The sequence below is a fragment of the Eurosta solidaginis genome, chromosome 3 (genome assembly GCF_040869045.1).
Source record: "Eurosta solidaginis isolate ZX-2024a chromosome 3, ASM4086904v1, whole genome shotgun sequence".
Taxonomy (NCBI): domain Eukaryota; kingdom Metazoa; phylum Arthropoda; class Insecta; order Diptera; family Tephritidae; genus Eurosta; species Eurosta solidaginis.
In genome coordinates this window covers 220,170,852-220,197,423 of record NC_090321.1, presented here as the reverse complement: position 1 = coordinate 220,197,423, position 26,572 = coordinate 220,170,852, and the positions used below count along the sequence as shown (strand labels likewise).

General features: G+C 34.1%; 1 protein-coding gene across 16 annotated transcripts in view; it reads left to right on the top strand.

Moving 5' to 3' along the window:
- Nucleotides 1–11,134, top strand: part of LOC137245098 (GATA zinc finger domain-containing protein 8) — a 132,641-nt gene extending 121,507 nt beyond the window's left edge. For 12 of the 16 annotated variants that reach the window (XM_067775221.1, XM_067775220.1, XM_067775224.1 and 9 more), the window contains 3 exons: nt 4,523–4,654; nt 7,298–7,543; nt 9,416–11,134. In XM_067775221.1, coding sequence (XP_067631322.1) covers nt 4,523–4,654; nt 7,298–7,543; nt 9,416–9,736 — 699 coding nt within the window. In that variant the 3' untranslated portion in view covers nt 9,737–11,134. Of the gene's footprint in view, nt 1–1,221; nt 1,389–1,431; nt 1,647–2,331; nt 2,746–4,522; nt 4,655–7,297; nt 7,544–9,415 lie in introns of those variants that run through there. The other 4 variants (XM_067775232.1, XM_067775233.1, XM_067775227.1 and 1 more) reach the window with 4 other exon arrangements.
- The last annotated feature ends 15,438 nt before the right edge of the window (nt 11,135–26,572 follow it).

Genomic DNA, 26,572 nt, shown 5'->3' with positions numbered 1-26,572 from the left:
CATTATACCTTCGCCAAGAATGTTCTGCCCGTGAGACTGTTTAAGGCCCGAGCCATGTTTACAATGTAGGCAATGCTCATCAAAAAAAAATTTGTTTATGCTTTTAGTTAAAAAAAATTATATGTTTTATTTTGTTTGTGCTGCCAGAACCTAGAGAAAAGAGTGGAAAAGGCCTATAACTCGTCCCCAAATTTTGTTGTTGTTATTATATTAACGATAAGAACACTCCCCGAAGGCTTTGGGGAATCTTATCGATGTTGATGGTCCTTTGCCGGATATAGATCCAGTACGTTCCGGTAACAAAGCACCTTTAAGTTACTAGCGCGTCCATTTCGGGAACGATTTAGTATGACCACATTAAACCTTCTAGGCCATCCCGCCCTCCCCACCGCCTAGTTCCATTAGAAACTTAGGGTCGCCAGAGCCTCGGCTGTTAATGAAACATGATTTGCTACGGGTAGGTGAGGTTGACAATTGGGTTGGAAAGCTACATGTTGCGCTGACAACCCCTTGAGAGGGTTGCGTCACACAACCCCTTTAATCAATTTGGAAGTTTAGTCGCCTCTTACGACATGCATACCCACCGCGGGTATATTTTAAACCCCCTAATCCGCTGAGGTCTTGTCATCAAATAATCTGCTAAAATGGAAAATATTTAGAGATATACCTTGCAGGAAAAAGTTTTGAAGGCGAATATGACCATCTGCGGCTTTATCGATATCAGAGTTTTTTTCTAGTGGGAAAAGTCAGACTAGTGTCAGTGCTTCTATAAGCCGTGCAGAAATGACTGATTTAAAAAAAATTTAAATGAGGACTTCCCTGACTGAGAAACCCAAATGCTTTTTCCTTTAAATCTTATTTAGGCTTGCCACCATTTGCAAACTCACAGGTGGGTATAAAATCTTGAATTTCAACTGAACTTGAACTTATTGGTATTTATTTGACTTTAACTTATAATAACAATAGCCTTATAAGCCATTAAATGAATACAGAAGACTCCCACACTCACCAATTTTTACAGAAAAAAAAAAACATTAAAAAAAAGTGCCAAAAATGCATTGAGAAAAAGGTTTGCCAACAACAAGCAACAAAAATTTGAATGCAAACTTCGCTGCAATCACAATAATTCGGTTTATTCCTTTTCAGATATCAAATTTACAATCTTTCTTTACACAAAGCATCATATGAATGCTGCAGTATTTGTATTTTAGAACGATTTCAGACATCGATCGGTAAAGTTCGAATTGAGTGGCAGCCGGCGTGTGGAACTTGAGGCGTCGAATCTAATGCGATGAAACGTGACGTGTGATTTAGTGTTAGCAGTGATTTACAGCAATAGACAGCTACTTAAATGTGCAACTGGTTCACCTTTAAAGCAAAAGTTCAAAGTGTTCAAATCGATATTCGCAAAATTTGCTTTCCCTGGCAATCTTTGGGTGCACAAAATTACCGTTTTGTAATTGTTTTGCCTTGAAATGCAATTTACTCGTGATTTTTTGGCAATAATTAATAATTTAATTAAATTTGTTACACTTTTTTATGCGAAATTTTAATTATTCATATTTTAATGTTGATTGGAGAATAAAAAAATTAATAATAACTTTACAAAGCAGTAAATGTGCGATAAAATGAGCTTAAACAATGATGTATGCTTGGGTTGAGTATATGTATATATTTATTTTATTTTTTTTTTTTTTTTTAAACAAAAAAATATTATTTTTTTTTTTTGTAATTTAATAAAGCTATTCACACTGCAACAAATTCAAGTAAAAAAATTTGTCTAAACTTGGGTGCTACAGCTCACAATACTATACGAAACTATGAATTTGTGCAAGAAAATAACTTAAATAAATAGAAATATTAAATAAAGGAAGGGAGTGGGCTATTTAAATAGGGGTTGGCTTATCCCCGACTAAGCTTGGGCAAATGAGCTACAGTGTAATGCGGGGTTTTCGACTTGAAACACTTTTTTTATAATATTTTTTTTACCTCAGGGTGGACGGGCGAAACAAGGCGTGGGCTATCCTCGGCTAACCCTGAGCAAATAAATCACATAATTTATTAAAAACTTTGCATTTCGGAGTGCCCCAACTTCACATGTCCGTATTAAAATAGTTAAAATTGGTATTGTGAAATATTGAAAAAATAATGTAACGAATTTACTATAATTCCCCTTAGTTGCAAACTTCTGCTGAGTTCGAATCACTAAACAGTTGAATAAATAACTCCAATATTTAATAATGCAAAATGGCCTTTATTAAAGTACTTCACAATAACACTCAAACTTTGCAACGAATAGCTTGCTTAATAACCAAACTGATTGATAGCTCAAATGAAACTCTACTAGTCAAAATAATACTGCTCTTGCTCGCTAGATAGCGTCTTAATCGAAATCTCAAATCAAACTGAATTCCAGCGCCTCTACAATTGCCGCCTGTTATTCTCTCGGATTTCAACGTTCGCATCTTCTAGGCGCTTCCAGAATCTACTAGTCCAGCAGCTCTCAAACTTCTCAGCTGTAACTACAATTGTATTATTTTATAGTTTTTCTCATTGCATACTTTTAGGAGTATCTCAGATATATGCATGTGTTTGCGCATTGACTCTCCGCTGCTCGTATACGTACATGGTACCTATGTGTAGACGCAATTATTGTTTCGTTTAGATTACATTGATTTTCATAATGTTGGTTGAATCAGCTGTTTTAAATCGATATGGATACGTCAAGTTTAAATGGCCATTAAAGTAATGTTTATGTTTATATAACCATACCATAGCTAACCAATTGGTTTTTGGTTTTTCGTCATATCCATAACCTAAAAATTTTTGAGTGGGAGAATTTATTAACTTTTTGTAGATTTCATTTATTGTTTTTGATACGTTTTGACCAAGAGACGTATTTTTTGTGGTATATCTTTGTAATTTTTGTTCTTTTTTATGAAAATTTCACAATTTTTAGGTTAAGGCACCAAGAACTGATGCCAATTGATATGGATAAGTAAAAATATGGTTATGACTATGGCGGTATGACTATGTGAACTTTGCGACCCCTTTAGATCTAAAAAAATACAAGGAAATAAAGGCTAAAATAAAGGTTTGGGCCAGTCTAGCCATTTTTTTTTTTTTTTTTTTTTGTTTTTTTTTTTTTTTTGGAAATCATTTCTTTTTTTTAATTACAAACATTTCTGGAATAAATTAAAAATTGAGAAGTGGCTATATTATTATTCGCTAGGACATTTAGGACCCCTTTAGACCTAAAAAAATACAAGGAAATAAAGTCTAAAATAAAGGTTCGGGCCAGTCTAGCCATTTTTTTTTTTTTTTTTGTTTTTTTTTTTTGGAAATCATTTCTTTTTTTTTAATTACAAACATTTCTGGAATAAATTAAAAATTGAGAAGTGGCTATATTATTATTCGCTAGGACATTTTTTGCATTAGAATGAAGAGTAATAAAAGAACTGCAAAAAAAGGCAATTTCCCGAAATGTTTGTACTCAACATTGCGGACGACTAGGAACAGCCGGAAACTTTAGAACAAACTCACTCTAACTGGATGCGGTCACTTCTATATAAGTACACTATTCTAAAAGAGTCCCTATTCGAAATAGTACTCGGATCTAAAAAAGTACGTAGTTTATAAAAAAAAGAACACGATTCTGAAAAAGTAGCCGGTTTTAAATACAAGTACCAGAATTCGAAAAATACCCGCTTTTACAAAACTACCTGAATCATAAAAAGCTGCAACTTACTTTTAACTACTAAACTTGATTTAATCATCGATACCAAGGCGAGATTATTCGGATGTCCTGTCGTCTGCACACCCAACCTTTTGCAATCGAGTGTTTCACTGAAAATCTCTTTGGTCACCTACGCTATCTCTAGAAACTTCAAAAACTCATATCTTCATGCGTCTCCCTACCCATGATTTGCAGCTGAGCCCCACAAATTGAACAAACTAACAAAAAGTGCATACTTTTAGGCGAAGTTTGTTGCATACAAATTCGAGATCTCCAAAAAATAAGATCGGCCAACTCAAAAAGATCCCTGTTTCAGTCTACCACACACTAGAGGACTAACTGAAAGAAAAATGTTTGTCGAAAACACAAATACAATCATGAAGACAGAAAAACCTCTTATAAAACTGTCTAACAAAAAATTTCGTTTCCACATCAATGAGTAGGAGGTGATCTTATTTGTAATAGAATATGACTCTAAAGTAATGAAGCAGGTTAAAACTAAAATTTCAGCTGTTATTTCCAAGTAAAAACTCCAATTTTAGTTTTCCGCAACTAATTGATATTTTTTAAATATATTAATGGTTTTTTAAAAAGCACCTACAAAGCAAAACATGCTATGATTTAAATGGCCCAAATGATTGATTTATTTTTAATTACTGCATTTAACTTTATTTCTAACTGTTTTAGCTGCATACTAAATATTATAGCGTATCTAAAAAGTGTAATTATCATAAATCTAACTTTTTAAACTAAAAATTTTGTAACTTTTTTGTTTCTTCATTTTAGATCATCATCACAGCAATGGATCGTTTCGTATGGTTCGTTCTACTTGTTGTTATGTCCCATTTGGTAACAGAGTTTACACGCGTCACTGGTTATGCGCGCGGTAATCGTCACGATGTGGTACTTGTGAATGATGTAAGTAATTAATTGTATGTGATGTATGTAGATATATACGCACAAACACACGCGTACTTAATTACCATAGATACCCATTTGCTAAATAGTTTTGATTATTACTTATTGCTTATCATATATGTATATTATTTCTGATTGCTGTTTTTATGTACGGGCCCCCTTTTTCGCTCTTAGTTGGAATCCAAATCTATAAGTAAAGGTTTGGTTGTAAAGATGAAGATTCGGGCTATTAGCGATCTTTGGTCAATTTTGGTCTTAGTGACTTTCTTTAGCTATATTTTATTAAAATAATTTGTTAAAAATAAGCGATTGTGAGCACACAAATAAATCTATTTGTGGCACTATCGTGAATATTTGCACTGCATTACCGGCAGTTGCTATCATACGCGAGATGGCAGCGCAATCTGTAAGTTTTAATTGATTGATAGCGGATTTCTGTTGATATTTGATAAGAGACTTTTATATTGGCTGCGCAAGATGCGCACGGGTCCGGCTCGTTATTACTTAAAGATAAAAAAAATTTTTTAAAGGTATGGCGCGCTAACCTCCGAAGAGATTTTGGGCCGGGATTCTTTCCCACAAATTGCCGGGAGGGGACCTACTTGTTTTGTGCCGACTCCGAATGGCATCTGGAAGGTAGATAAGTTTCCACTCAGAGCTTTTCATGGCAGAAATACACTCGCAGTGCTTGCCAAAGGGCGACTCCGTTTAGAAAAATGTTCTATTAACTGAAAAAACTTGTTTCTAAAATGTTGATATTGCTTTTCTTCGGTATGGACGGCAGATCACGCCGAAAAACACATCCAGATTATGCAGCTAAACAAAACGAAACAATTAATGCATTCTGCTTTGTACAATTCATGGTACATAATGTAATAAAATACTTTGGCTTACTTATTTTTTATACTCAGCGTGCTTTGCACACAGTGTATATTAACTTTGATTCGATAACTGTTGGTTGTACAGGTATAGGGGAATCGAGATAGATATAGACTTCCATATATCAAAATCTTCAGTGTCGAAAAAAATTTTATAGGGCCATGTCCGTCCGTCCGTCCGTCTGTCCGTTAACACGATAACTTGAGTAAATATTGAGATATCTTCACCAAATTTGGTACACGAGCTTATCTGGACCCACAATAGATTGGTATTGAAAATTGGCGTAATCGGATGATAACCACGCCCACTTTTTATATATATAAATTTGGGAAACACAAAAACCATGATGATTAATAACTAATACACCTAGAATATTGAAACTTGACTTGTGGACTGTTATTGAGAGTCTTCATAAAAATTTAAAAAAAAAATTTTAAATGGGTGTGGCACCGCCCACTTGTGACAAAATCAATTTTACAAATATTATTAATCATAAATCAAAAATCGTTAAAGCTATCGTAACAAACTTTGGCATAGAGATTGCCTTTACTATAAGGAATGCTTTGAAGAAAACTTAACGAAATCGGTTAAGGACCACGCCCACTTTTATAAACAAGATTTTTATAAGGGTCGCGGACGAAACAAATAAGCTATATCTTTGCAAAAAAGAGCAGCTTTATATCAATCGTATTTCATTTCCCAAGTGGATTTATAACAATAAATAGGAAAAACTTCAAATTTTTAAAAATGGGCGTGGCACCGCCACTTTTATGACTAAGCAATTTTCTATGTTCCGGGAGCCATAACTCGAGAAAAATTAACATATCGTAATGAAATTTTGTACACATATTTTCCTTATAACTAATATTTCCAGTAAAAATGGACGGGATCGGTCAAAGACCACGGCAGCTTAGATATAAAACAAATTTAAAAGGGTCATAGACTAGAATAATAAGCTACAACTTAGCAAAAAATAGTTTTGAATCAATGATATTTCACTTATCAAGTTTTATTTGTAAGAGGAAATGGGGAAACATTTTTTTAAACGGGCGGTGCCACGTGTTATGTAGAAAAGATATTTATCCAAAATGAAATGTGCAATTGAAGCTGACGCTGATCGATGAAAGTAGAAAACATGCACATAATTTGTATATAATGAATCGGTAACAAATCGATTACCAATAGCTATAACAAGTCGATATTTATTTGATACCAAATCGATGAGTTTTCGATAGCTTTTCGAAAGAATAGAAAAAGTTTGTTTCCGATAACAACACATTCTATAACTAATCGATAGCTCATCTCGATATGAACCTCCATAGATATGGATTCTATATTGCCCAGCAAACCACTTCGAAACATGACACTGACTTACACTTACGAATAAAAACGAGAAGGTTCAATGTCGATCTGGTCGGGCTAGTACCTCAATGGTGCTTATTACCGTTACGTACAGTATCTATATCCGGCAAAAGAAAACAACAATATCGAGAACACTCCCCAAAACCTTCGGCGATTTTCCTTATCGCCACAACAACAACAACAACAAGGGATTTTTAAGCATGAATATGGCAGCTATTTTGAATATTTCAATTTTTATTATCGACAGTTTTTAAGTAAAATGAGTAAAACTACTGAATCCTTTACCTTACTTGGTTAATACCAATAATATAATTGTAACATAAGTTTAAAAAATATATATTAAATAAAATTTACATAAGACTTAATATCATTTCATGTAATTTTCTCTCTTTCTACTTGCAGTCCTTAATTCAACCAAAATCAGTGGCCAATATGATTTTTTATCCGGACGAAGAGTATAGCTTCTACGAGCAACAGATGTCACAGTACAACAATATTTATCCCAGTAATAATTATAATCAGAATCACAATAGTAACAACAATTACAACAGCAATAGCAATTTAAATTATGCATCAGCAACAAATGCCGAAACAATTACAACAGGATTCCCTTTCAGTTTTCGCCCATTAATTGATAGCATCTTTGAGGTGAGTGTAGCGCAGAAAATGAGTAAAGTAATATAAGCAATTTAAGAAAAATAACTGAATGTTCTCACTGATAAAACGCAACCCACTCAATGAATATGATTTAACACGTTTACATTTTTTAAACTTTTTTCTTTTTCCATTTTTTTTTTTCATCCTTTTTAATTTTTTATACTCAGCTGAGCTCACAGAGTATATTAACTTTGATACGATAACGGTTGGTTTTACAGGTATAAAGGAATCGAGATAGATATAGAATTCCATATATCAAAATCATCAGTATCGAAGAAAAATTTGATTGAGCCATGTCCGTCCGTCTGTCCGTCTGCCCGTTATCACGATAACTTGAATAAATTTGGGGTATCTTGAGGAAATTTGGTATGTACGTTCCTGGGCACTCATCGCAGATCGCTATTTAAAACGAACGATATCGGTCTATAACCACGCCCAATTTTTCGATATCGAAAATTTCGAAAAACTGAAAAAGTGCGATAATTCATTACCAAAGACGGATAAAGCGAAGAAGCTTGGTAGGTGGGTTGACTTTATGACGCAGAATAGAAAATTAGTAAAATTTTGGACAACGAGCGTGGCACCGAAAACTTTTAAAAGAAGGTAATTTCAAAGTTTTGCAAGCTGTAATTTGGCAGCCGTTGAAGATATCATGATGAAATTTGGCAGGAACCTTACTCCTATTACTATATGTGTGCCAAAAAACTTAGCACAATCGGATGACGAACACGCCCACTTTAAAAAACAATTTTTTTTAAGTCAAATTTTAACAAAAAATTTAATATATTTGCAGTATATAAATAAATTATGTCAACATTCAACTCCAGTAATGATATGATGCAACAAAATACAAAAATAAAAGAAAATTTCAAAATGGGCGAAGCTCCGCCCTTTTTCATTTAATTTGTCTAGAATACTTTTAATGCCATAAGTCGAACAAAAATTTACCAATCCTGGTGAAATTTGGTAGGGACATAGGTTCTATGACGGTAACTGTTTTCTGTGAAAATCGGCGAAATCGGTTGAAGCCACGCCCAGTTTTTATACACAGTCTACCGTCTGCCCTTCCGCTCGGCCGTTAACACGATAACTTGAGCAAAACTCGGTATATCTTTACTAAACTCAGTTCACGTACTTATCTGAACTCACTTTGTATTGGTATAAAAAATGGCCGAAATCCGACTATTACCACGCCCACTTTTTCGATATCGAAAATTACGAAATAAAAAAAATTGCCATAATTCCATACCAAATAGAAAAAAAAGAGATGAAACATGGTGATCGGATTGGTTTTTTGACGCAAAATATAACTTTAGAAAAAACTTTGTAAAATAGGTGTGACACCTACCATATTAAGTAGAAGAAAATTAAAATGTTCTGCAGGGCGAAATCAAAAGCCCTTGGAATCATGGCAGGAATACGTTTCACGGTATTACATATATAAATAAATTAGCGATATCCGACATATGATCTTCTGGGTTACCCTGGTCCACATTTTGGTCGATATCTCGAACACGCCTTCACATATACAACTACCACCACTCCCTTTTAAAATACTCATTAACACCTTTCATTTGATACCCATATCGTACAAGCACGTTCTAGAGTCACCTCCGTTCCACCTTTATGGCGATATCTCGAAAAGGCGCCCACCTATAGAACTATGGCCCACTCCCTTTTAAAATACTCTTTAATACCTTCCATATGGGTATCATCCAGACAGGGTTCCCTAGGTTCATTTTCCTAAATGGTGATTTGCCCTTATTTTGTATCCAAAGCTCTCAGCTGAGTACGTAATGTTCGGTTACACCCGAACTTAGCCTTCCTTACTTGTTATCTTTACTTTTCATATCATCCCCACAGATTCCGATATCAACATTGCGCGCTGTCAACAATCTGGTGGCACGTTTAACCGGCAGCTATCAACACCAGGTGACTGCAGGTGTTAACAAATACAAAAACAATAATGCGCTTCCGGAGAAACTGCAAGCCTTCCGTTCTTTGCTGCTACCGAATGGCTCCATCAATGAATCAACAGCCACATCAGCATCAATAGTTCTCAATTCAGTTGCGACACATGAGAATAATGCGAAGAGTAGTAATAGTGATAATAATGAAAATAAAAATAACAGAAATGCTGAAATCAGATTACGAAGGTCATTGCTACGTGAAGTGAACGCATAAATCACAGCCTTGTTCAGACAATTGGCTTATGGGGCGATGAAAATGGTGGCAGGCAGCAGATTGACAAAATTACAGGAACTAAAAAAAGGCATGAATTGCGGAAAGGAAAAGCAAGTCGATTTAACGCCTATCCTATTATATAGCTGGCGATATACAAGTACAACACTTTAAAAATTTTTTCACACCAACACACAGGAAGATACACTAAAACGCAATGGACTTGTCTCTCATATGCGCATATATGTACGTGCATATAAACGTGATCAATTTGCCTTAACACGTTAAGTTTTACTTTTTACCGAAACATTTATTACATTTTTTTATAACAATATTTTTTTCCTCGTTTGTTTACTGCACATACAAATATATATCTTGGCGTATACTCAAATTCATAGATATAATCCGCTCAGTATTTGTAGTGTTAGAAACATTTATACAATTTCTAAAATTTCTTAAAATTTAAAAAACTTTTTTACGAGCCATTTGTATCTAGGTCTATACGCTTTAAAGAATATCTTTTAACTTTTTTATTTATTTATTTATTTTTTTTTTACCAATAAATTGCCCAAAAGTGCAGTATTAAAATCGGGTATCGCAAAGTGTAGATATTAGGTCTAAATTTTTTTCAAGGAATCTTAAAGTTTTTGCTTTTGTTTTGTCCGGGTATTATTGATTTATTGATTTTTGTTTGTTCTCTCGGAAAAAGTAATTATTTTCTGAATTTTTTGTTTGCTGAGAAATGTTAAATTATTTTTTGAGTTGGTATTTCTACATAATTATTTTTTTAGCTTTTTCCATAGCTCGGAATATTTCACTCGCTTGATAAAACTAACGTTTGTGTTATTCATTTCGCTTAAAACTTAGAAAATTGTAGTTAGTTTTTAAGTGTTAGGTTTTTTTTTTTTTTGCTTTTTTTAATTTGGCTCGGAAAATAATAATTTTTTTTGCGTTCTTTATTTTTCTTGGAAAATAACCAGTTTTTCTAGCTTCTAACTTCGCCTCGAATTTATAACAATATTTTGAACTTTTTTTTTTCTCTTGAAAACGGGAATCTAGTATTTTATCTAGTTTTTATGCATCAATTTTTTAAGTTTTTTATATTTTTCTTGGAAAGTATGAGTTATTTTTTGAGTTTTTCATTTCGATTGGAAAATAGCTGGTAATTTTTTTTTTCCTAATTTAACTCGAAAAATGAACAATAATTTTTTAGTGTTTATTTCTGTTTGAAAATAATAGATGCTTTTCAAGTTTTTTATTTCCTTCAAGGTTTGAAAAAAATTTATTTTGGAATCTTTTTTAACTTTTTTGGAAATTTCATGTGGTAAAAAACTCAATTTTTGGTTTTTTGATCAAAAAAATTTAATTTTTCGAAACTCGGAAAAATTTTAATTTTGGTTGGACGTACAAACTCAATTTTTTGGTGTTTTTGATTTTTGCAAACTTGGTAAAAAAAATTTAAATTTTCGAAACTTTTTTAAACTTTGTTAGGCTAAAATTTAATGTGGTACAAAATTTTATTTCTGGGTTTTGATTGAAAAATATGGTTTTTGGAAACTTGGAAAAAAAAATTTTATTTTTGAAACTTTTTTCAAACTTTGTGTGTCTAAAATTTAATGCGTTAAAGGATTCAAAAATCTGTTTTTTGTTTTTGATTCAAAACAAAATTAAATTATTCAAAACCTTGAAAACAAATTTCGTTTTCGAAATGTGGTACAAAACTCTATTTTTGAGTGTTTGGAAATAATAAGGCTTGTAAAAAATTTTAATCTTAGAAACTTTTTTAAATATTTTTGGACTTAAATTTAATGTTGTGAAGGACTCTATTTTTGGGGTTTTGATTTGAATAAATACAATTTTCTAAAACTTGCAAAAAAATTGATTTTCAAAACTTTTTTAAAATTTAATGTTTACAACATTGAAAATTTTTTCAATTTTGCTGAACTAAAAGTCAATGTGGTCAAAAACTCTGTTTTTGGGTTTTTGATAAAAAAAAATTTATTTTTCAAAACCTTGAAAAAATTTAGTTTTTCAAAATTTGGAAAAATATAAGGGGACTTCAGGATTTTGTGCAAATGGTGTAGCATCATTGTATTTGCAAACTGGTGTAGTATTTTTAAAACGCCAAAAAATTATACCGCTATGCATTTACTACGTCATGACAAATACGCAACATCAAAAACTGTAGTATTTTTTTTTTCAAGTTTGAATAGCAATTTAACAACTGTCAAAACAAAACAAAATATGCAAAGAAAAAATTTAAAACGAAAAAATTGTTCCCGATTCGTAGCTTTCATATGTTTTATCAATGTTTCCAACACCAAAAACACAAAATTCTGAACTCACTTATAATGTTTTTGGAAGCTTGGAAAATTTTTAAATTTTCGCAGTTTTTTTAAATGTTTTTGGACTAGAATTTAATGTTGTAAAAGACTCTAATTTTGGGGGTTTGATTTAAAACAAATTTATTTTTTCAAAACCTGCAAACAAGTGAAATTTTCGAAACCTTTTTAAATGTTTATAGACTAAAATTTAATGTAGTATACGACTCTATGTTTGAAGTTTTCATTAAAACTCGGAAGTTTCTTATTTTTTACCTTTTTTTTAATTTCAAAAACTATGAACAAAGTTTCCTGCCTAGAACCTAGATTCCTGCTGTTTTGAAATAAGATTTTCATGAGAAAAATATTCAAGTTTTAATGAATTGATAAAATTGTTTTAAATATACCAATTCTGAGTGTGTTATATGTATCTGAAACGAGGTATATATGTATGGGTATATGCGGATGAGTGCTTGTGAACTTGTTACGCTAAGTGCCTTAATCTTTTTAGTGTTTTGTTTGTATGTAAATTGGTCTTTAAACTTTATCCCTTTTTGCTCTTACACAATGTGAATTAACTTGTTTTAAAGTTTCGCAAACATTTTTATTTTTTACGTGCAATTTATTTTTAATTTCTTTTGTTCACTTTCTTCAATAATCAAATATATCGAGTCACACCTTTCACATTCAGCGCTCAACAGCATTTCATTTTACGCGCACACAAAAAGTTGAGTTGCGGGGAAAATGTTTTTACTTTCACTTTTTTCATATTTCGTTCATTGTTAATGTTTGCTCTGCGCATTTATTTTAAATTGTTGTATTTCGTAATTTAAGTTACTTTTTAAGCAAACAAGGTACATTTAACTTCTTACACTTAACTTCTTTTAAGTTTTTAATGTTAATTTAAGTTTTTGTTTTGTGTTTGTTCATTATTTAGCATTTTCGTGTTTATAGTTTTTGATGTGATATTACTTTAGTGAAATCCCTAATAGTATCTAAGTAAATTAATGTTTATATTTACAATAATATATATAGAGCTGTAAGAAATGGTTTTAAATCCGTATGTCTACTTCTTATAATACATATTTATAAATCGAATAGCGAATCAAAATAAAATTTGAAAAACACATTTTTACCGTAAAGTTATTATCAGCGGAGTTTTTGAAGGCACAAAAATGGAATGGAGTTTGGTTTTGAAGAAAGCGCTGCGACCTTAAATCTATTGAGCCCTCGTTTATGCTTGTACTCAGACCAAAGTGAGCCCAGGTGACTTTTTATTTCCTGGAAAATGACATCGCGCTCAAAGAGAATGTTCTACTGTATTATCCACCGTGTTATATACCTGACGGATGGTCCCAAATAGGGTGCCCAGTCTATGCGTATGGCCCCTATGGCTGCAGTGACCTTTATACATCAGCTGTTTTCCTGCTAGAGGATTGCCCGATCAATGCTCTATACACCTTCATGAAATGATATCTATGAAAGTAAGACAGAGTTGTAGAGAGACAGTTAGTTCAATTTTTTCATATGTCTAGTATAGACACTTTGAGCAGGGCAAACACTCCTTCTTGGCAATCATCATCACCAATTATTGGCGATTAATTGGTAAACGATTTTAATCTTGGGTAACAAATCGCGCCAGCTGTCCCTATTTTGCGATTTCTGACGCCGTTTGGTAACAACAAGGGAGTTCAAATTCTTCGAAAGCCACCTCATTCATTTAATTTGGGGCCCGCCTTTTCGGGAAAAGTTTCCATAGGGTGTCTTCAATAGTTAAGAACACACTATCAAAGGTCGAAAAAGAGATGGTGGTGCCGACTCTGATATCATTCTTCTCCTTGATTTTTCGACTTTTGAACCAAAAACTTCTTTTGTAGTCGATAACAAGTCCATATTAAATCGATAACTATTTGATAGTAAATGGATAACCATCACCATCATTAATTGGCGCTTAGTCGCCGAAGCGATTTTGACCATTTCCTGAAAAGGCATGCTAGCCAACCCTGTTTCGCGATAACTGACGCCAATTGGTAGCACCAAGGTAGGTCGAGTTTTCCTCCACCTGCCTCTCTCGACTCAGTGGAGGTTTTCCCTTCCACTGCTTCCAAACTGCGGTATCAACTGAAAAACTTTTGTGGCCGGAGCTTCTTTCTCCATCCGAATAACATGACCCAGCCAGCGGTGTCTTTGGGTTTTTGTTTGCTGCACTATCGTCATATATGCGTAAAGCTCATCATTATATCTCTTTCGATAATCGCCGTCGGTATCACGGACGATAACAAATCGATAACTCTTCTTTATATAGCAAATCGATGTTTTGAAATAAAATCAATAACTTATATTGATTTTTCCATATTAAATCCATAACTTTTTGACAACTAATGGATAAATAATCATAAACAGGTCGATATCATTTCGGTAATAAATCGATAGCACGCCTATAAAAAAAACCTCCGATGGTAAATTGATAACTTTTGGAAAGCAAATCGAAAACATATCGATAGTTTTGCGATAAATAATCGAAGAATGTTCGATAATACATTGATAAGAAATAGCATGTTTATAGCAGTTCGATAACTCGTCTATACCTCGTCTTTAATATACGAATAACTCTTCGATAAGACATGGATTGTATACCCATATCCCTTCTATAAAAAACCGATAACAATTCGATAACAAATTGATAACCCTCTGTCTAGTTTAGGTTTTGGCTTCAGTTTCGACCACTATCCTTTTCTTTCCTTTCGTTTAGTTGTTCATAACCTTTCCATTCTTTTCCTTTGCTTTCCTTTTCTTACTTTGCCTTTTCTTCGTTTGTTATCATACTGTTTTTATACTCAGTTGAGCAGAGCTCACAGAGTATATTAACTTTGATTAGATAACGGTTGGTTGTGCAGGTATAAAGGAATCGAGATAGATATAGACTTCCATATATCAAAATCATTAGGATCGAAAAAAAATTTGATTGAGCCATGTCCGTCCGTCCGTCCGTTAACACGATAACTTGAGTAAATTTTGAGGTATCTTGATGAAATTTGGTATGTAGGTTCCTGAGCGCTCATCTCAGATCGCTATTTAAAATGAACGATATCGGACTATAACCACGCCCACTTTTTCGATATCGAAAATTTCGAAAAACGGAAAAAGTGCGATAATTCATTACCAAAGACGGATAAAGCGATGAAACTTGGTAGGTGTGTTGAACTTATAGCGCAAAATAGAAAATTAGTAAAATTTTGTACAATGGGCGTGGCACCGCCCACTTTTAAAAGAAGGTAATTTAAAATTTTGGCAAGCTGCAATTTGGCAGTCGTTGAAGATATCATGATGAAATTTGGTAGGAACGTTACTCCTATTACTATATATATGCTTTATAAAATTTAGCAAAATCGGAGAACGAACACTCCCACTTTTAAAGAAAGTTTTTTAAAGTCAAATTTTAACAAAAAATTTAATATCTTTACAATTGATATTAGAGAAAAATTGTAAGTTTACAAACGGGGATGGTTACTAGGACATGTTTCTGAATTTCTCTTCTTCATCAGCTAGCTTTTCGGGAGCTGAGCGTTGAACTCGAATCTCCAACATTCATATCAGTGCAAGCCTTTAGTTGCTAAGCCATATGAATGTCCCGTTGTTCGCTGTACAATTGGTCTCTAAGAGTTGCCTTTTTGTTTATATTCCTTTTGATCACCATGTAGGCACATATGCTCTGTATGTAGTTTATTCCTAATGGTGTGGATTTGATTTTTAGCGAACAACGGGACATTCATATGGCTTAGCAGCTAAAGGCTTGCATTGTTATGAATGTTGGAGATTCGAGTTCAAGGCTCAGCTCCCGAAAGGCTAGCTGATGACGAAGAGAAATTCAGAAACATGTCCTAGTAACCATCGCCGTTTGTAAACTTACAATTTTTCTCTAATATCAATTACAAAAACCATTGTATAAGGCAATATGAGCAAAGCTCGCTAATTAAATACATATGATCATATTGATATAATAGTAACAGCGGAAGTATTAAAAACAAATACTGTAAAAAGCCGAACAAATGTTACTAAGCTTTCAAAAGCGCGCCTAAAAATCATATCCACACCATTAGGAATAAACTACATACAGAGCGTATGTGCCTACATGGTGATCAAAAGGAATATAAACAAAAAGGCAACTCTTAGAGACCAATTGTACAGCGAACAACGGGACATTCATATGGCTTAGCAACTAAAGGCTTGCACTGATATGAATGTTGGAGATTCGAGTTCAACGCTCAGCTCCCGAAAAGCTAGCTGATGAAGAAGAGAAATTCAGAAACATGTCCTAGTAACCATCGCCGTTTGTAAACTTACAATTTTTCTCTAATATCAATTACAAAAACCATTGTATAAGGCAATTTGAGCAAAGCTCGCTAATTAAATACATATGATCATATTGATATAATAGTAACAGCGGAAGTATTAAAAACAAATACTGTAAAAAGCCGAACAAATGTTACTAAGCTTTCAAAAGCGCGCCTAAAAATCATATCCACACCATTAGGAATAAACTACATACAGAGCGTATGTGCCTACATGGTGATCAAAAGGAATATAAACAAAAAGGCAACTCTTAGAGACCAATTGTACAGCGAACAACGGGACATTCATATGGCTTAGCAGCTAAAGGCTTGCACTGATATGAATGTTGGAGATTCGAGTTCAACGCTCAGCTCCCGAAAAGCTAGCTGATGAAGAAGAGAAATTCAGAAACATGTCCTAGTAACCATCGCCGTTTGTAAACTTACAATTTTTCTCTAATATCAATTACAAAAACCATTGTATAAAGCAATATGAGCAAAGCTCGCTAATTAAATACATATGGTAATATCTTTTCAGTATATAAGTAAATTATGTCAACATTCAACTCCAGTAATGATAAGGTGCAACATAATACAAAAATAAAAGAAAATTTCAAAATGGGCGTGACTCCGCCCTTTTTCATTTAATTTGTCGAGGATACTTTTAATGCCATAAGTCGAACAAAAATTTACCAATCCTTGTTAAATTTGGTAGGGGCTTAGATACTAGGACGATAAATTATTTCTGTGAAAAAGGGAGGAATCGGTTGAAGCCACGCCCAGTTTTTATACACAGTCGACCGTCTGTCCTTCCGCTCGGCCGTTACCACGATAATTTGAGCAAAAATCGATATATCTTTCCTAAACTCAGTTCACATAATTATCTGAGCACACTTTGTATTGGTATAAAAAATGGCCGAAATCCGACTATGACTACGCCCACTTTTTCGATATCGAAAATTACGAAAAATTAAAAAAATGCCATAATTCTATACCAAATACAAAAAAAGTATGAAACATGGTAATTGGATTGGTTTATTGACGCAAAATATAACTTTAGAAAAAACTTTGTAAAATGGGTGTGACACCTACCATATTAAGTAGAAGAAAAAGAAAAACTTCTGCAGGGCGAAAAGCCCTTGGAAACGTGGCAAGAATACTGTTCGTGGTATTACATATATAAATAAATTAGCGGTACCCGACAGATGATGTTCTGGGTCACCATGGTCCACATTTTGGTCGATATCTGGAAAACGCCTTCACATATACAACTACCACCACTCTCTTTCAAAACCCTCATTAATACCTTTAATTTGATACCCATATCGTACAAACACATTCTAGAGTTACCCCTGGTCCACCTTTATGGCGATATCTCGAAAAGGCGACCACCTATAGAACTAATGTCCACGCCCTTTTAAAATACTCATTAACACCTTTCGTTTGATACCCATATTGTACAAATGCATTGTAGAGTCACCCCTGGTTCACCTTTATGGCGATATCTCGAAAAGGCGTCCACCTATAGAACTAATGCCCACTCCCTTTTAAAATACTCATTAGCCCCTTTCATTTGATACCCATGTCGTACAAACAAAATGTAGGGTCACCCCTGGTCCACATTTATGGCGATATCTCGAAACGGCTTCCACCCATGGAACTAAGGATCACTCCCTTTTAAAATACTCATTAACACCTTTCATTTGATACCCATATCGTACAAACAAGTTCTAGATTCAGCCCTGGTCCACCTTTATGGCGATATCCCAAAATGGCGTCCACCTATAGAACTATGGCCCACTCCCTCATAAAATATTCTTTAATACCTTCATTTGATACACGTGTCATACAAACGCATTCCAGGGTTACCCTCGGTTTATTTTCCCTTATGTTGTCACCACAGCTCTCAACTGAGTATGTAATGTTCGGTTACACCCGAACTTAACCTTCCTTACTTGTTATTTCTCATCTTTTTCTTCCGTTGCATCTTATTTACATTTATTTATTTTCGTTCGTTGTTTCACTTTTTCTTCTAAATATCATATTTGTTATTCCGCCTTCGTTAATTTTCATTAACTTATTTGTTGTCTGACATCAAATCTACCACGTACATTGTTCCAGATAACTCTACTGTGTAGTGCCTACACTTACGCTTCCATTGTAGACTACTCCATGATCAAAGATGTTTATGCACACAAAATTTGTTCTTTAGTTTTTTTTATACACAGCTGAGCAGAGCCTACAGAGTATATTAATTTTGTTCGCATAACAGTAATCCGTAACGGCATAAACTAATCGAGATAGATATAGGCTTCTTTATATCAAAATGATCTGGGCGAAAAAAGAAATTCGTTTACCCATGTCCGTCTATCCGTTAACACGATAACTTGAGTAAGTTTTGAGGTATCTTGATGAAATTTGGTATATAGGTTCCTGGGTACTCATCCCAGATCGCTATTTAAAATGAACGAAATCGGACTATAACCACGCCCACTTTTTCAATATCGAAAATTTCGAAAAACCGAAAAACTGCGATAATTCATTACCAAAGACGGATAAAGCGATGAAATTTGGTAGGTGGGTTGACCTTATGACGCAGAATAGAAAGTAACTAAAATTTTGGACAATGGGCGTGGCACCGCCCACTGTTAAAAGAAGGTAATTTAGAAGTTTTGCAAGCTGTAATTTGGCAGTCGTTGAAGATATCATAATGAAATTTGGCGGAAACGTTACTCCTATTACTATATGTATGCTTAATAAAAATTAGCAAAATCGGAGAACGACCACGCCCACTTTTAAAAGAAGGTAATTTACAAGTTTTGCAAGCTGTAATTTGGTAGTCGTGTAAGATATCATGATGAAATTTGGCAGGAACCTTACTCCTATTACTATATGTGTGTTCAATAAAAATGCGCAAAATCGAATGACGAACACGCCCACTTTAAAAAAAAAAAAAATTCAAGTCAAATTTTAACAAAAAATTTAATATCTTTACAGTATATAAGTAAATTATGGCAACATTCAACTCCAGTAATGATATAGTGCAACAAAATACAAAAATAAAAGAAAATTTAAAATGGGCGTAACTCCGCCCTTTTTCATTTAATTCGTCTAGAATACTTTTAATGCCATAAGTCGAACAAGAATTTACCAATCCTTGTGAAATTTGGTAGGAGCATAGACTCTATGACGATAACTGTTCTCTGTGAAAATGGGCGAAATCGGTTTAAGCCACGCCCAGTTTTTATACACAGTCGACCGCCTGTCCTTCCGCTCGGCCGTTAACACGATAACTTGAGCAATACTCGACATATCCATACTAAACTTAGTTCACGTACTTATCTGAACTCACTTTGTATTGGCATAAAAAATGGCCGAAATACGATTATAACCACGCCCACTTTTTCGATATCCAAAATTACGAAAAATGAAAAAAATGCCATAATTCTATACCAAATATGAAAAAAGGGATGAAACATTGTATTTGGATTGGTTTATTGACGCAAAATATAACTTTAGAAAAAACTTTGTAAAATATTAAGTAGAAGAAAATGAAAAAACTTCTGCAGGGCGAAATCAAAAGCCCTTGGAATCGTGGCAAGAATACTGTTCGTGGTACTACATATATAAATAAATTAGCGGTACCCGACATATGATGTTCTGGGTCACCCTGGTCCACATTTTGGTCGAAATCTCGAAAACGCCTTCACATATACAACTACCACAACTGCCTTTTAAAATTCTTATTAATACCTTTAATTTGACACCAATATTGTACAAACAAATTCTAGAGTCACCCCTGGTCCACCTTTATGGCGATATCTCGAAAAGGCGACCACCTATAAAACGAGGGCCCAATCCCTTTTAAAAAAACTCATCAACACCTTTCATTTGATACCCATATCGTACAAACAAAGTCTAGAGTCACCCCTGGTCCACCTTTATTACGATATCTCGAAAAGGCTTCCACCTGTAGAACTAAGACCCACTCCCTTTTAAAATACCCATTAACACCTTTCATTTGATGCCCATATCGTACAAACACATTCTAGAGTCACCCCTGGTCCACCTTTATGGCGATATCTCGAAAAGGCTTCCACCTATAGAACTAAGGCTCACTCCCTTTTAAAATACTCATTAACACCTTTCATTTGAAGCCCATATCGTACAAACACATTTTAGAGTCACCCCTGGTCCACCCTTATGGCGATATCTCGAAAAGGCTTCCACCTATAGAACTAAGGCCCACTCCCTTTTAAAATACTCATTATCACCTTTCATTTGATGCCCATATAGTACAAACACATTCTAGAGTCACCCCTGGTCCACCTTTATGGCGATATATCGAAAAGGCTTCCACCTATAGAACTAAGGCCCACTCCCTTTTAAAATACCCATTAACACCTTTCATTTGATGCCCATATAGTACAAACACATTCTAGAGTCACCCCTGGTCCACCTTTATGGCGATATATCGAAAAGGCTTTCACCTATAGAACTAAGGCCCACTCCCTTTTAAAATACCCATTAACACCTTTCATTTGATGCCCATATAGTACAAACACATTCTAGAGTCACCCCTGGTCCACCTTTATGGCGATTTATCGAAAAGGCTTCCACCTATAGAACTAAGGCCCACTCCCTTTTAAAATACCCATTAACACCTTTCATTTGATGCCCATATAGTACAAACACATTCTAGAGTCACCCCTGGTCCACCTTTATGGCGATATATCGAAAAGGCTTCCACCTATAGAACTAAGGCCCACTCCCTTTTAAAATACCCATTAACACCTTTCATTTGATGCCCATATAGTACAAACACATTCTAGAGTCACCCCTGGTCCACCTTTATGGCGATATCTCGAAAAGGCTTCCACCTATAGAACTAAGGCCCACTCCCTTTTAAAATACCCATTAACACCTTTCATTTGATGCCCATATAGTACAAACACATTCTAGAGTCACCCCTGGTCCACCTTTATGGCGATATATCGAAAAGGCTTCCACCTATAGAACTAAGGCCCACTCCCTTTTAAAATACTCATTAACACCTTTCATTTGATGCCCATGTCGTACAAAGACATTCTAGAGTCACCCCTGGTTCACCTTTATGGCAATATCTTGAAAAGACGTCCACGTATATAACTATGGCCCACTCCCTTTTAAAACACTCTTTAATACCTTCCATTTCATATCCATGTCATACAAACACATTCCAGGATTACCCTAGGTTCATTTTCCTACTTGGTGATTTTCCCTTATTTTGTCTCCAAAGCTCTCAGCTGAGTATGTAATGTTCGGTTACACCCGAGCTTAGCCTTTCTTACTTTTTATTTAATGTTGAACTGTTGACCAGGGCGTATGAGTAACTTTTTTGCACGTAGTAGAAGGCAAAGCAAGAAGTTCTCAACTCAATTTGATAAATGTTGGTGAGCTTAAAAGTTATCAAACATTTAACTGTGAGCGTTAATTACATAATAGCTTCAAATCATAAGCTCAGATAAACTAGGGAGTGATTGCTGATAGTATTCTTATGTGCAAATACACCAGCTTTTCATCTCTGGGGCGAAACGAACGTTCGTTTCGTAATATAGAATGAGGCCCTAACTTTGATTTTCCCCGCCGAAAAACTCAGCAAAAAAAAGATCTCAATTATTCACTTAAATAGGAGGAAACTCGGTATTTATTTGATTTCAGGTACGATTGGCTAGGTAAGGTGTCAATAAAGACTTCACATAGACTGAATGTGTGCATAGTGTTACAAAAACTTGTTTGACTTATGTTATAGCATAATTCCGTCCTTTTGGCAAATACTAGAAATTTTGTAGGGCCTAGCTTATTTACTGCCTCGAGATCTGGCAAATTTCCCGTCACTATTAGCTGGAGCCTTCACCTGGCGAGCGCAGTACACGAACACAGAACTTGCTCAACGGTTTCTTCCTACAGCCCGCACTACCTACATTTGCTCTTACTGGCCAGGCCTAACTTATAAGCTAGAAGACAGCGTACAGTTAGTATGCCCATCGTAAGCTTTAAATCTTCTCTCTTTTGAGATATGAACTCCTTTGTTAGCAAAATGATAATAAGAAAGAATTTTTGTGAACTTTCTTCAAAGAAAAGTACACTAGATCAAATTTTACGAGCCAACTTGATCTGACAATCATTTCTACGCTTTTCACCAGTGATGTGGCAGATTTTTGTTTTGATAATATACTCTTAACAAGTCATCTATCTCCGCAATGGAAAAAATAAATTCACCAGGTCTACGATTTAATATGTCTAATGCATACACATACTAAAATTCACTATAATTTTTTCATACACATACATACATATTTACAATAACTCTAATGTACATTATGTAATAATGCTTTTTGAAAAAAATGCTGTAGATGCCTCAACTAAGTGGCTTTTCTTTAAATTTTTGTAAATTCATTCATAAAGAAAAACTAGCAGTCATATCAATAAATTCCCAATTATGTAAAAAGATTTTAATTCTACCAAAGTGCCTATAATCACGTTAAGTTGTTTGCGTTTAAATAACCATTTGAGTTAGTTTGTAAAAAATTTTAAAGCATATCTTTAGGCATGTAGCACAATCACTACACAATCAATTCGAAGAACTGTAAATTCGAAAGTTACAGTTAAGGCGAACACAAAAATTTTAATTGGACAAATATTGTACGAAGCTTTTGGACATTGATGAAGCTATTAACCAAGCAAAAAATTCGAAAATTTCGAAATTTTATGAGTGTCTTGTATACGTGTTTTGCTTACAAGACACAGGTTGTGTGCTTAGTGCCCCGATCTTTTCATGAATATAACTGAAATGTAATTTGACTCAATTATTAAGGAGAAAAATACCAACTGGGTGGGTCCTCATACAAAATACAAGTTTTGCAAAAGACCGCCCCATATTTAAAGCCTTAGTTGAGAGGTTCTCGAAAAAAAATTATCAATGACGAAACAAGTTTAGTTGTTACTTAGTTATGTGACATCCCATTTAAAAATTGATATGCTATCTTTGTGGCTTTGAGAAGCTCCATTTTTTCTATGTTCCCTTTCATATCTGAGGTCGATCCAATTTACTTTTTTTCATATATATGGAAAACGAAACAATTTGAAAACGGCTTCAGGGATTGGAAGGATGTAACAAGGAAGCATAAAAAGCAGCAAAATGAACCCCAAGATGGCACGAGGATCGAGTTATTTGAGAAATTTGGCCAAAACTGAAAAACATCTTAAGGTAACTTGCCTGTAAGATGAATACACGTTATGTATCATGATAAGCGACAATATAAACTGGAATAAAGCAAATCTGCTTGGTTGGCACATATCCAGATATTTGAAAATTTTGTGGAAAACTTCTGTGAGCTGGATACTTGAAATTTAAAAAAATTGTTCCGGTAGCAGAGATTGGGTAATAATGGTCCAGTATGAATATGACCCAATATTCACAAAAAAATTTAAGTCGAAAAAGAGTAGGAAATAAACATACGATACTTTGGAACTAGCCTTTATTCGTGGCTCCATCTGATACAACACTTTTTTATTACCGTGTCCTATATGTTTGTTTGTTTGTATTGTGACGAATATTAGCAACACTAAGGGATACTGTCATCTCTAAGCCGATGCTAAGTAGTGACTTGTATGCACATCAATAAATCAATCATTATATACGTACACGCAGAAGAGACGCACAAATACATGCAGATATCTTATCTGAGATGCTACCAAAAAGTAGGCAATTATAATTGTGGAAGTGTCGCTCACAAAAACACACGCATATGAGAAGCTATACACGTGTATCTGTAGTTATAATTTTATAGCAGTAACTAAGTAAATTCTGGAAGTGCCTAGAAGTATGTGAACGAGAAAACACAGAGAGAAGGCAGCAATAGTAGAGGCATGACAATCAATTCGATTTAAGACGCTATCTGGCGAGCAATAGAAGTGTTATTTTCAAAGTAGTCTAATAAAGACCATTTTGCATTATCGAATATTGGAGTTATTTATTCAACAGTTTAGTAATTCGAACGTTAGCAGAAGGTTGCAAATAAAAGGAATTGCACTAAATTCGTTACAGTATGTAACCGACTCCCTTGGACTCGAGTTTGACCCACATTAAACGGGCAGTTTTAATTCAAACTTTCTACACTTATCGAAGACCCATGACAGTGCAGTAATTTGACTGTGGGGTGACACAAGATCAACGGACACAAAATCTATTAATCTTAAGACCACTTCAAATGGCCATAAGCTCAATTTTAAATTTACGCACGTATCAAAGACAAATTACATAAACAATTTGATGGTGAGGTGACTTAAACTTAGCGCACATAAGGTCAATCGAAACTTTACACATGTGATACATGGACGAATTACAATGCAATAGGTTAATGCTGAAGTAACATAAGATCAACGTACATAAGTCAATTGACCTTATCACCACTTAAGATTGTATAAGGTCAGTTAAAGCTTTGCACACGTATCAAGGACCTTCGCATTAATTAGATGGTGTGGTGACATAAAGTCAACGGATATAAGCCCGAATTTTATTTATATGAATATGAATTGGTCATAAGGTCATTTGGCCATTTAGAGTGGTCATAAGGTCAACTGACTTTGTGACTTTTGTTGGCGCTCATTTTACTCTATTTTCATAATTCTCTTTTTAAAGATAGTTGCAAATAGAAGAATTGTAATTATTAATATATCAAAAACAGCACGTTTTTACTCTGAGTTCAATTATTCTGTTAATAACTTTAATTATATTATAAGTTAAGTTATTTTGAGTTAATTATTTATGGTAAATTATTCGGCATTCCCCTCTGTAACATAAACTATTTGTGATTAACAATATTTTCTAGTTTTTAGTTCACTTAGCTCTAAAAGGGTGTTCTTTTAGTTTTCCCCAACTATTAATGGCTGAACAACATTCGGATTTGCCAAAACAATGCCGAGGAGCAACCCTGCTTAGGAAACCTCTCTTTCTCATTGAAACAACTGTTTGATGTTGATATGCGTTGGACTTGAACCCTGGGTCTTAGAGTGATAGGTGACTACATTATCATCGAAACATTATCCTGATATGACCCCGTATTCCTTAAAATTATTGCGAAGTAGTCACAAAATGATAGATGATCCAAAAATTAAATGTTTATAGCCTGCGACATTTCGAAAACAATTGTAAAATAATCCGGAGATAGGTCCGATATCATATCAAAAACAAACTTGAAATGTTCTCGAAAAATAGGGAAAATACCTTTAAAAATCTTTTATATAAAATGTGGCGTGGTCCTTAACCGATTTCGTTAATTTTTCTTCAAAGCATTCCTTATATTAAAAGCAAGATTGCTGCTGAATTTTGTTATAATGGGTTTAACGTTTTTTAATTTATGATTAATAATATTTGTAAAATTTATTTTATCACAATTCATCATTTTCAAAAATGTTTTCAAATTTGGTTCAAGAGTCTCAATATCAGTTCATACATTAAATTTCAATATTCTAGGTGTATTATTTATTAATTAGCAGTTTTTTTTGTGTTTTACAAAATGTTATATATATAAAAAGTGGGCGTGGCTATCGTACGATGTCACTCATTTTCAATACCAATCTATTCTGTGTTCAGATGAGCCCATATACCGAATTTGGTAGAAATATCTCAGCATTGGCTCAAGTCATCGTGTTAAAGGACGGACAGACGGACGGACATGGCTTAATCAAATTGTTGTTCGATACTGATGATTTTGATGTATGGAAGTCCATATCTATCTCGATTCCTTTATACCTGTACAACCAACCGTTATGTTACCAAAGTTAATATACTCTGTGTGCAAACCACGGTGAATATAATAATATCTGAATAATCCGGAACTGGCTCCGAAATTATCTCGCGAAAGTTTCAAAAATGCTCCGAAATTACAGCTTCTCCAGAATTGGTTGGACCTCGATATATTGTCTAAAAAAACTAACATTGGTTCAGGTATAAAGGAACTGGTCTATGGATTTTTTCGAAGATAAGAAATAAATAACAGCTCTTCCCCGAGGGTTGTTTGGCTCCTTCCTTTCTAAAAAAAAAAGTAGATCTTTCCAGACCAATAACAGAAATTTATTTCCTAACAAAAAAGTAACTCCGATGAAATTTATCATTTTTGAATTTTAAATCGAAACTTGACTAA